We start from the raw sequence: 12,238 nt of genomic DNA on the forward strand, positions 1-12,238 counted from the left end.
ATTTCTCCACTATCAAAGTATATTTTCCCTTTTAAATTATTAAGTAACCTGATATACTCTTGAGACTGTGGACTTTGTTTACCAACAATCTTTTATCCAATGGTTTTAGTATTCACTGATGATCTCTACCTCAATCATTACACAGGTGATTTTAAAAATGGAGATTTTCTATCATTCTTTCTGCGTTTACAAACTGGCAATCCTGAAATATCACTGGAAACTCATGGACTCTTCATTTTTAAGGCATTATGATTCATCAGCATTATTGTTCTTTGTAATATTCAAAGAGTCCCAAAATTGGCGAGTAGGACACCTGAAGGCTACATCTTTTGTGATATCTCCATCAGCTTTTGAGTACTTTCTTGCCTTGTTATTGCCCTGCGAAAGCCATCCCTTCACAGAGCCTTGGTTATTTTTATTGAGAATGGTATTTAAAGCCACCTTCTGGGTGCCAAATATGATCACTGCTATTAGGTATCATTGCTTCTAAGTCTTTTTAAAAAATATATGTCTAATACAATTCATCAGTTCATGTATAAATCAGTAAGAAAACATTACACAATTAATAAGAAAAATGGAAAATTCTATTCCCACCTAGCATGTAGGAAAGTACAAAGAACACTGTCCCACCCTAAAAATGAGAAAAAGCCAGATAATCTACAAAATCATAACTTTAAAAAAGCTTATCAGAGAGCTAAGATTCAAGATGACCAACTAACATGAATTCAAAAAAAGACAAGCTACTCTAATAGGGTGATGAGATATGAGAACAGTTTCACCTTTGGGAGGGCATGAGAGGAAGAGGTGGCCACCATACACACAGGTAAAAATCACTATCCTAAGTATTTTATATTTGTTTATATTTATTAACTCTTTTAATATTCAAGACAACCATAGGAGGTAGATGAACTACTTGTGGACCAAAGGTCATCAATAGATGAACTACATACAGCCTGGGCAACAAAGTGAGACCCCATCTATACAAAAAAATCTTTGTAAAAAATTAGACAGGCATGGTGGTGTGGGTCTGTAGTCCTAGCTACTTAGGAGGCTGAAGCAGGAAGATCCCTTGAGCCCAGGAGTTGGAGGTTGCAATGAGCTATGATCGAGCCACTGCACTCCAGCCTCGGTGACAGAGTGAGATCCTGTCTCAAAAAAATAAATAAATAAAATAAAGGAACTAAAAATAGCAATACAACTATATTGCGAGTAGATAGAGAGCAATTCTTACATATCTCACAGATGTTGCAGGTTCGGTTCCAGACCACTGCAATAAACTGAGTATCGCAATAAAATGAGTCACAGGAACTTCTTGGTTTGCCAGTGCATATTAAAGGTATGTTTATATTATACTAGTCTATTGAGTGTGCAACAGCATTACGTCAAAAAAAGCATGTACCTTAACTTAAAAATATGCTAACATTAAATGCTGAATTTAAAAATGCTAACAATTATCTGAGCTTTCAGCAAGTCCTAATCTCTTTGCTGTGGAGGGTCTTGCCTCTATGTTGATGGCTGCTGACTGACCAGGGTGGTGGTTGCTGAAGGTTGGGGTGGATGGGACAATTTCTTAAAGTAAGACAGCAATGAAGTTTGCAATATCGGACTCATCCTTTCATGAAAGATTTATCTGCAGGATATATGCAGTTTGATAGCATGTGACTTACAGCAGAAATTCTCCCAAAGTTGGAGTCAGTCTTCTCAATCCCTGCCAATGCTTTGTCAACTAAGTTTATGTAATATTTTAAATCCTTTTTGTCATTTCAACAAGGTTCACGGCATCCTCATCAGAAGTATATTCCATCTCAAGAAATCACTTTCTTTGCCCATCCATAAGAAACAACTCTTCATTCAAATTTTACAAGATTTCAGCATTTCAATCACATCTTCAGGTTCCACTTCTAATTCCAGTTCTCTTGTTATTTCTACGACATCTGCAGTTCCTTCCTCCACTGAAATCTTGAACCCCTTAAAGTCATCCATGAAGGTTGGAATCAACTTCTTTCAAACTTCTGTTAACACTGTTATTTTGACCTCCTCCCATGAATCATCAATGTTTGTAATGGCATCTAGAATGGTGAATCGTTTCCAGAAGGTTTTCAATTTATTTTGCCCAGATACATCAGATGAGTCACTATCTATGACAGCTGGGATTATCGGCCCACACCACCATGCCTGTCTAATTTTTTACAAAGTTTTTTTTGTAGCTGGGGTCTCACTTTGTTGCCAAAACTGTAGTTCATCTATTGATGACCTTTGGTCCACAATTTATTTCTTAAATAATAAAACTTGAAAGTTGAAATTATTCCTTGATCCGTGAGATGCAGGATGAATGTCTGTTAGCAGGCAAGAAAACATTAATCTCCTTGTACATATCCATCAGGGCTCTCGGGTGGTCAGGTGCTTGTTAATAAGCAGTAATATTTTGATATGAATTGTTTTTTCTGAGCAGTGGGTCTCAACAGTGGGCCTAAAATATTCAGTGAACTATGCTGTAAACAGATGTGCTATCACCCAGGATTTGTTCTTCCAGTTACACAGCACAAGCAGAGTAGATGCAGCATAATTTTTAAAGGCCCTAGGACTTTTGGAATGGTAAATGAGCACTGGCTTGAACTTAAAAGTCACCAGCTGCAGTAGTTTTTAACAAGAGAGTCAGCCTGTCCCAAACTTTGAAGCCAGCCATTGACTTCCCGTCTCTAGCTATGAAAGTCTGAGATGGCACATTCTTCCAATAAAAGGCTGTTTTGTCTACACAGAAAATCTGTTGTTTAGTACGGGTACCTCTGTCAATCATCTTAGCTAGATCTTCTGGATAACTTGCAGCACCTTCTCCATCAGCTAATTGCTGCTCCACCTTGCACTTTATGTTAGGAGAAGGGCTTCTTTCCTTAAACCTCATGAACCAACCTCTGTTAGGTTTAAACGTTTCTTCTGCAGCCTCTTCACTTAACTTAGCCTTCATAAAATTGAAGAGAGTTAGGGCCTTGCCCTGGATTAGGCTGTGGCTTAAGGGAATGTTGTGGCTGATTTGGTCTTCTATCCAGACCACTAAAACTTTCTCCACATCAGCAATATGGCTACTTCAATTTCTTTCTTTCTTTCTTTCTTTCTTTTTTTAGACGGAGTTTCGCTCTTATTGCCCAGGCTGGAGTGCAATGGCGCGATCTTGGCTCACCGCAACCTCTGCCTCCCGGGTTCAAGCAATTCTCCTGCCTCAGCCTCCCAAATACCTGAGATTACAGGCATGTGCCACCACACCCAACTAATTTTGTATTTTTAGTAGAGATGGGGTTTCTCCATGTTGATCAGGCTGGTCTCTAACTCCCAATGTCAGGTGATCCACCCATCTCAGCCTCCCAAAGTGCTGGGATTACAGGTGTGAGCCACTGTACCGGGCCACACTTTCTTATCATTCATATGCTCAGTGTAGTAGCACTATAAGTTCCTTCAAGAACTTTTCCTTTGCATTCACAACTTGGCTATTTGGCATGAGGCCTAGTTTTCAGCCTATCTCAACTTTTAACATGCCTTTCTTACTAAGCATAACTATTCCTAGCTTTTTTTTTTTTTTAATGCCCAGCTAATTTTTGTATTTTTAGTAGAGATGGGGTTTCACCATGTTGGCCAGGCTGGTCTTTAACTCCTGACCTCAAGTGATCCGCCTGCCACGACCTCCCAAAGTGCTGGAATTACAGGTGTGAGCCACCGTGCCTGGACTCATCTATAGCTTTTGATTTAAAGTGAGAGACAGGTGTCTCTTCTTTATGTGAACACTTAGAGGCTAAGTAGGGTTATTAATTCGCCTAATTTCAATATTGTTGTGTCAGAGGGAACAGAGATAGGTAGGGAAATGGCTGTTTGGTGGAGCAGTCAACGCACATATTTAATTAAGTTTGCTATTATATGTGGGCACAATTCATGGTGCCCCAAACAATTACAATAGTAACATCAAAGATCACTGATCACAGATCACCATAACAATATAGTAATGATGAAAAAGTTTGAGGTATCATGAGGATTACCAAAATGTGACACAGAGTCATGACGTGAGCACGTGCTGTTGGAAAAATGACACTGGTAGACTTGCTTGGGGCAGGCAGGGTTGCCACAGACGTTCAATTCGTAAAAAGCACAATATCTGTGAAATGCAATAAGGTGAAGTGTAATAAAATGAGGTATGCCTGTAAAACAAAGAGGTCAAAGATAAGGTCTAAAACTGATAAATCAAAAAGTAGTTAAAATTAACCAGGTGTGGAGGTGGGTGCCTGTAATTTCAGCTACTTGGGACGCTGAGACAGGAGAATTGCTTAAACTCGGGAGGCAGAGGTTGCAGTGATCTGAGATTGTGCCACTGCACTCCAGCCTGGGCGACAGACCAAGACTCCGTCTCAAAAAAAAAAAAAAAAAAAAAGTAGTTAAGTATACTTAACACTACTGAACTGTATACTTAAAAATGACTACAATGGTAAATATTATGTTTTTAGCCACATTTTAAAAATAGGAGCGACAGCATATTAGTAATAACAACTAGAATTAACAGGTAAAATTAATTTTCTCTGGGGACTAATACTTGGGGTAGGAATGGAAGAGCAACTATTGTTTTCATGATGACCTCATTTGAACTGCTACAGTTTATTTTCTTTAAAATGTAAGTGAGTATTACTTTCACAGTTTTTTCAATATGTGATGAAAAGATTTACCTTGATCTGCAAGACATCAAGTGGAACTGTCTCTCCTTTCACAATGGCAAGTGTGGCATCAGTAATATGTCTAAAAGAGAGAAGGAAATGATCATATTGTGAAAAAGAGGCAACATCTCCCCCGCCACACTGCCACATGCACTCATGCACAAACACACACACACATCTCTCTCTCTCTCTCTCTCCCCCTCTCTCTCTCTTCCTCTTGCCCAAAGTACTAGTAGTTTATAGGGACTCAAAGAGAAAGCTTTGGCAAGGAGAAGTTCATACAAGACACCGATCATTTATTCATTTAACATTTACTGAATCTCTACATTGTGTCTGACTCCTATTTACCATTGGAGAATATGATACTTAAATAATAACAACATTTTTTATTCATTGTAAAAAATTCAGGCATTTCCAAAAACAGTATTTATTCTTGCTCTAACAGCCAGAAGGGTAACTAAAGAGCAGGACTTGTTATAGTTATCTTAGCAAAATATAATCCAGAACCTGAGACATATTTCTGTTATTTTCCAGGACTACTAGGATGCACTTCATTTTAATTGCTGATTCTTTTGAACACAGACTGTTCTTATCCACATTCTAAGAGTCATTTGGAAAGCCTATAGGTTAAAAAAATTATTCATCAAAAGGCATGTACTATTGACATCCATGTAGCACATGTGAAACTATGCCAGGCTGAGAAGCAGTTCTAGAGTTTGTCATTTATTAGATCTAAGGTTAGACACACATAAACATACAATAGTGCACAAAAGAAATTTTGAATCAACAAGTGGCTACACAGTAAGATATTGCTGTCTCTCAGAGCAAACGAGTGCACCCACACCAAGTGCTTCCTTGCCCAGCGTGCCCGCCCCTCCTGGAAACAGTCTGCAGTCTCTGCGCATGGCTGGCTATTCTCTTCCTTCAGATCTGAGCTGAACTATCACCACCTCAGAGAGGCCTATCCCAGCCAGCCTAGACGGATGTCCTTCCCTAACCTCCATCACTGAACTGCACTCATAACTCTCCACAGTAGACAGATCACAATTTAGGATATGTATTTCTTTATTTACTTTACCATCTGTCTCCTCTGGAGATCGAAAGTTCTACAAGGTTAGTGATACGTTACACCCATTTATTGACCAATATAAAACCTACACCTAGCACAGTGCATGGCACATAATAGGCATTTAACATTTGCTGAATGTATCATTTTATTCTGTAAAATTTCCAGCAAATACAAGAGTACAAATGATTATACCATGAACCCATACATTCCTCATCCAGCCTTAACAATGACCAACTCATGGCCAATCTTATTTCCTTCTATATCCCCCACTCATTGCCAGCTACTCTGTATCAATTAAAGCAATCCTAGATATTTTAACACTTCATCGATAAATTATTATGTACTCCAAAAGACAAAAACTTTTTTTAAAAAATGTGAATTATTTTCATACCTAAAACATTAAACAATTCATTTATATAAAAATAAACTTAGTCAACATTCAAATTTCCCCAATTAATTCATAAGTATTTTAGTTTCTTTGTTCAAATCAGGATCCAAATAAGATGTATTACTTGCAATTGGGTTATAGATTTCAGGTCTCTTCAAGAAATTTATTGAGTCCCTCTCCTCTTCTCTTCTCTACTTCAGGAAACAGGTTGTTATCTTACTGAGTTTCTAAAGTTTGGATTTTACTGATTGAATCCCTATGGTATTAACATGCATCTCCATTCCCTGTATTTTCTGAAAACCTTGTCTAGGAGAGAAAATCTGTAACATATTTGGCTTTAAGCTTTTGGCAAAAATAGTCCATATGGTGGTATGTACTTCCACCACGAAGTACATGGTATCTGCTTGACTCTCCTTTTGTGATGGTGATCAGTAATCATTGCCTAGAGTAATTAAGACTTGCAAACTGGTAATCTTTTAATTCTATTATTCCTTCTAGTTTATTATCTGGTCTGCAAAGAGAAACTTTCCCTCATTCATAATTTGGATATCCTGAAATGTTGGTCATATAAGAAAGTCAGAATACTTTTTAAACTTTTTAAAAATCAGTTTTCAAAATAAGTTGATTTCCTAGTATCCTCCAAAAGTGACCAGTTTTTCATTTTTATTTACCTAGTATCACTATGACCTCATTTGGTGATTTAAATATATTTGATATATCTTAATACATTAGAGTTATCTGCCTTATTGATATTCAGATTGTCCCAAGTCAATGCATTTTAATGGTGGGATACAAGCATCAATATACAATTAGAACGAATGATGAGAAAGAATAACCACACAAAGTCCATATCAATATTATCCAAACTAAGGAGAAACTAACAGCTTTTCCTTAATGCTTACTTAAGCAAGTTGAATTATCTAAGTTTGAAAGAACTTCTGTGATTTTTTAAAAACTATTTTTTAAGACTTTGTTTTCTTAGAGCAGTCTTAGGTTCATAGCAAAATTGGGGAAGGTACAGGGATTTCCCATATACTGCTCCCCAACATATGCACAGCCTTCCCTAGTATCAACATCTCCACCAACATGGTACATTTGTTACAATTAATGAACCTACATTGACACATCATTACTACCCAAAGTCCACTGTTTGTAACACAGGAACAGAAAACCAAACACTGCATGTTCTCACTGGTAAGTAGAGCTGAACAATGAGAACACACGGACACAGGGCGGGGAACAACACACACCAGGGCCTGTTTTGGGGGTGAGGCGGAGGGAGGAAGAGCATCAGGACAAATAGCTAATGCATGTGGGGCTTAATACCCAGATGACGGGTTGATGGGTGCAGCAAACCACCATGACACATGTTTAGCTATGTAACAAACCTGCACGTTCTGCACATGTATCTCAGAACTTAAAATAAAATTTAAAAAGTCCACAGTTTGCACTAGGGTTCACTGTTAGTGTTGTACATTCTGTAGGTCCGGATAAATGTACAATGACATGTATATACCATTAGAGTATCACACAGAGCATTTCCACTGCCTTAAAAATCCTCTGTGCTCCAGCTTTTTATACCCAAACCTTAACCCCTGGCACCCACTGATCTTTTTATTGTCTCCATAGTTTTGTGTTTTCCAAATGTCATATAATTAAAATCATACAATATGTAGTTTTTTCAGACTGACTTATTTCACTTAATAACTGCATTTGAGGTGTTTTCATATTATTTCATGGCTTGATACCTCAATTCTTTTTATTGTTGGATAATATTCCATTATCTGAATGTACCACACTTTATTAATCCATTCACCTACAGGTTATTTTTTCCTGTGTGAGTTTTGGCAAATTGTGTCTTTCAAAGAATTGGTTCATTTCATCTAAGTTATCAAATTTTTGGGTATGGAGTTGTTCACACTATTGCTTTATTATCTTTATAGTGTCCATAGTATTACAAGCGATAGCCTCTGCAGTGATGTCCTCTCTTTCATTTCTAGTATTAGTAATTTGTATCCTTTTTTCTTAGCCTGACTAGAAACTTCCTGATTTTATTGATCTTTTCCAAGAACCAGCTTTTGGATTGATTTCTTTTATTGATTTCCTGTTTTCAATTTCATTGATTTCTGCTCTAATTTGTATTACAGTCAGCCCTCCACATCCATGAGTTCTGCATTCATGGATTCAACCAACTGGATGAAAGTTATTTTTTTGAACATTGTATCTATACGGAATACTAGACATTTTCTTGTAATGATTCCCTAAACAATACGGTATAACAATTATTTGCGTAGCATTTATATCATATTAGGTATTATAAGTAATTTAGAGGTGATTTAAAGTATATGGGAGGATGTGCATAGGTCATATGCAAATGGTACTTCATTTTATATTGGAGACTTGAACATCTGTGGATTTTGGTCTCTTTGGAAGGTCCTGGGACCATCCCCCATGGATACTGAGGGACAACTGTATTCTGCTCTTCTGTTTACTTTGGATTTAATTTGCTCTTTTTTCTTGTTTCCAAAGGGGGAAGCTTAAATTATTGATCTTTCTTCTTTTCTAATATATACAATTAATGCTACACATTTCAAAGCCATGCTTTTGCTGCATCCCACAACTTTTGATAAGTTCTGTTTTCATTTTCTCTCAGTTCAAAATATTTTTAAATTTCTCTTGAGACTTCTTCTTTGATCCATGTGTTATTTTGAGGCATGTTTTATAATCTCCATGGATTTAGGAATTTTCTAGTTATCTTTCTGTTACTGATTTCTAGTTTAATTCCATGTGGCCTAAGAGCAGACAGTGTGTGATTTCCATTTTTAAAAATTTGTTAGGGTGTGTTTTATGGCCCAGAATGCGGTCTATCTTAGTGAATGGTCCATGTGAGCTTGTGAAGAATGTGTATTCTGTTGTTGTTAGAAGAAGGAGTCTAGGTGTCAACTGTAACTTTTTGACTGATAGTGTTGTTGAGTTCAACTATGTCCTCACTGATCTTCTGCCTGCTGGATCTGTCCATTTCTGATAGAGGGATCTCGAAGTCTCCAACTATGGTAGTGAATTCATCTTGCAGTTCCACTAGTTTTTGCCTCATGTAGTTTGACATTGTGTTGTTAGGCACATACACTTAAAGGACTGGTTCATCTTCTTGAATAACTGATCCCCTTATCATCATGTAATGCTCTTCTTTATCCCTGATAACTTCCCTTGCTTTGAAGTCTGCTCTGTCTGAAATTAATATAGATAACCTTATTTTCTCTTTATTAATGTTAACATGGTACTTTTTTCTTCAGCCATTTACTTTTAATCTGCAAGTGTCTTTATATTTAGTTAGTTTCTTATAGACAACATACAAACTGGGTCTCGTTTTTTATGCACTCTGACAATCACTATCTTTTAATTGTACATTTATACCACAGATATTCAAAGAGATTATTGAAACAGTTGCACTAATATCTACCATATTTGCTTTTTCTAGTTGTTACCCTTTTCTTTCCTATTTTTGTCTTTTTTTTTTTGCCTTTTGTGATTCTAACTGAACATTTTATACAGTTCCATTTTCTCTCCTGTCTTAGCATATCAGTTACACTCCTTTTTAACTTTTGTTAGTGGTTGGAATATACATATACAACGAATCCAAGTCTTTTCAAGTAACACTATATCACTCCATTGGTAGTGTGAGTATATTTATTTGATATAATAAAATAATTCTAATTTCTCTCTTGTATCATTGCTGTCATTTCACTTATATTTAAAAACATATATGACATATACATAAGCATGCACAAGTGAATACATTGTTGTTACTGTTGTTTTGAACAAACTGTTACCTGTTAGATCAATTAAGAAAAATGAAAGATTTTATTTTACCTTACTTTTTTCTTCAGTGGCCTTCCATTCTTTACATAGAGCCAAATTTTTTACCTTTACCATTTTTCTTCCCTCCAAAGAACTTCTTTTAACATTTCTTGCAAGATAGATAAATTCCCTCTATTTTTGTTTGTCTCAGAAAATCTATTCTCCTTTTCTTTTGAAGGATAATGTTGCAGGGTACAGAATTCTAGGATGGTAGCCTTTTCCTCTCAATACTTTACATTTTCCACTCTACTCTCCTTTACTTGCATGATTTCTGAGGAGAAGTTGGATATAATTCTTATCTTTTTTCTTCTAAAAGTCAAGTCCTTTTGTCCTCTGGCTTCTTTTGGGATTTTTTTCCTTTATCTGATTTTCTGTAATTTGGAAATGATATGCTTCAGTGTGATTTCCTTGGTATTCATTCTGTGTGGTGTTCTCAGAGCTTGCTGAATCTGTGGTTTGGTGTCTGACATTAATCTGGAGAAATTATCAGTTATTAAACTGTTTCAAATATTTCTTCTCTCTCTTTCTTTTCTTTCTGATATTCCCATTATAAGTACATCTTCTGTAGTTGTCCCAGAGCCCGGGGATATTCTGTTTTTTTCCTTTTTCTCTTTGCTTTTTGCTTTTCAAAGTTTCTATTGAGATATCATCCAGCTCAAAGGTTCTTTCCTCAGCTACGTCCAGTCTACTAGTAAGCCCATCAAAGGCATTCGTCATTCCTGTTAGTATCTTTGATCTCTAGCACTTCTTTTTGATTCTTTCTTAGGGCTTCCATTTCTCTGCTTATAGTACCCATCTGTTCTTGTATGCTGTCTGCTTTATCCATTCGACTCCTTAGTATATTAATCATCATTGTTTTAATTCCCAGTCAGCTAATTCAAACATCTTTACCACATCCGGCTCTGATGCTTGCTCTGTGTTTTTGAATTGTATTTTTTGCCTTTTAATATGCCTTATAATTGGTAATCTGATATGACATACCAGGTATAATGAACTGCTAGTAAATAGGCCTTTAGTACTGTAGGGGTAATGTGTGAAGGGAGGGGAAGCAATGATTAGGTCTCAGGCTTTAATGAGCCTATGTCTCTGGACTTTGAACTTTATAAAGTGTTTCTCAGTTTTTTCTCTTCCCTTAGGTGGGACAGAATGGCTAGAGTGGGCTGGAATTGGCTTTTTCCCTTCTCCCACATGCAAGGCTGCAGCTGAGTAGAATTAAGTATTTCCCTTCCCCAGTAAGTTAAACCTTCATAATGCTCCAGCAGGTTGGGCTCTGGTTAACTTGTTTCTCCTGAGGACAGGCCTTGTTAAGAAGAACAGAATACTGTGGCACATTTCAAAATGGTTCCTTTTCCCCACCAGTGCCAGAAGTATAAGGCGATTTTTCTCTGATATTTATTTTGAGCTCCTGGAGGTATAGCTCACAATATTGTGGGGGACTCCTTAAGACTGGATCCCAGGAGACTGGGAATCCTCTCAGAGCTAATCACACTGAGCTTCAGCAATTTATCAGTTACAGTTCAGATTTTCCTACCCTGGCACTGGTTTCCAAAGTGGTTTCCAGTATGTGTCTTCGTTAAGTCAAAATCCCCTGTATTCACCCGTCTCTCCAATCTTGGGGGCAGCAGTTTGCCCTATGTCCTCCCTTCTCCTTCAGATACAAGAAGAGTTGCTGAGTTTTCAGGTTGTTCAGCTTTTTATTTATTGTTAGGACAGAGTGACAACTTCCAAGCTCCTTACATGTGGAACTGGAAACTGGAAGTGTAACTTCTTTTTTAAAGTTAGATTTATTAGGGTATGATATATACACAGTAAAATTCATACTTTTAGGTACACTGTTTTACACATTTTGACAAATGCTGCAGTCATATAACTACCACCATAACAAATATATATAACATTTTCAACATCCCAAAAAGTTCCTTCATAACCCTCCGTAGCCAACCCACTCCCCGCACCTTCAGCTCCTGACAATTACTGTTTTCTATTTCTAGAGTTTTGCCTTTCCCAGAATGTCATAAAATAGAATCGAAAAGTATGGAGCCTTTCCAGTTCAGCTTTTTTCCTTAGCATGAGCTTGAGATTCATTTACACTATTGTTTGTGAATGGATGTATCAATAGACTATCAATATTCCATTGTACGGATGTACTAGAATTTGTTTACCATTCACTAGTTGATGGACATTGGCATTGTTCCCAGTTTTTGGCAGTTAGGAATAAAGCTACTATAAATA

General features: G+C 36.9%; 1 protein-coding gene across 2 annotated transcripts in view; it reads right to left on the reverse strand.

Annotated features, from left to right (window-relative positions):
• Positions 1 to 12,238, reverse strand: part of AGK (acylglycerol kinase) — a 103,264-nt gene that overhangs the window by 27,624 nt on the left and 63,402 nt on the right. For both annotated transcript variants that reach the window (XM_010359816.2, XM_010359817.2), the window contains exon 9: positions 4,704 to 4,773. In XM_010359816.2, the coding sequence (XP_010358118.1) occupies positions 4,704 to 4,773 (70 nt within the window). The remainder of the gene's footprint in view (positions 1 to 4,703; positions 4,774 to 12,238) is intronic.

The sequence above is a fragment of the Rhinopithecus roxellana genome, chromosome 6 (genome assembly GCF_007565055.1).
Source record: "Rhinopithecus roxellana isolate Shanxi Qingling chromosome 6, ASM756505v1, whole genome shotgun sequence".
Classification (NCBI taxonomy): domain Eukaryota; kingdom Metazoa; phylum Chordata; class Mammalia; order Primates; family Cercopithecidae; genus Rhinopithecus; species Rhinopithecus roxellana.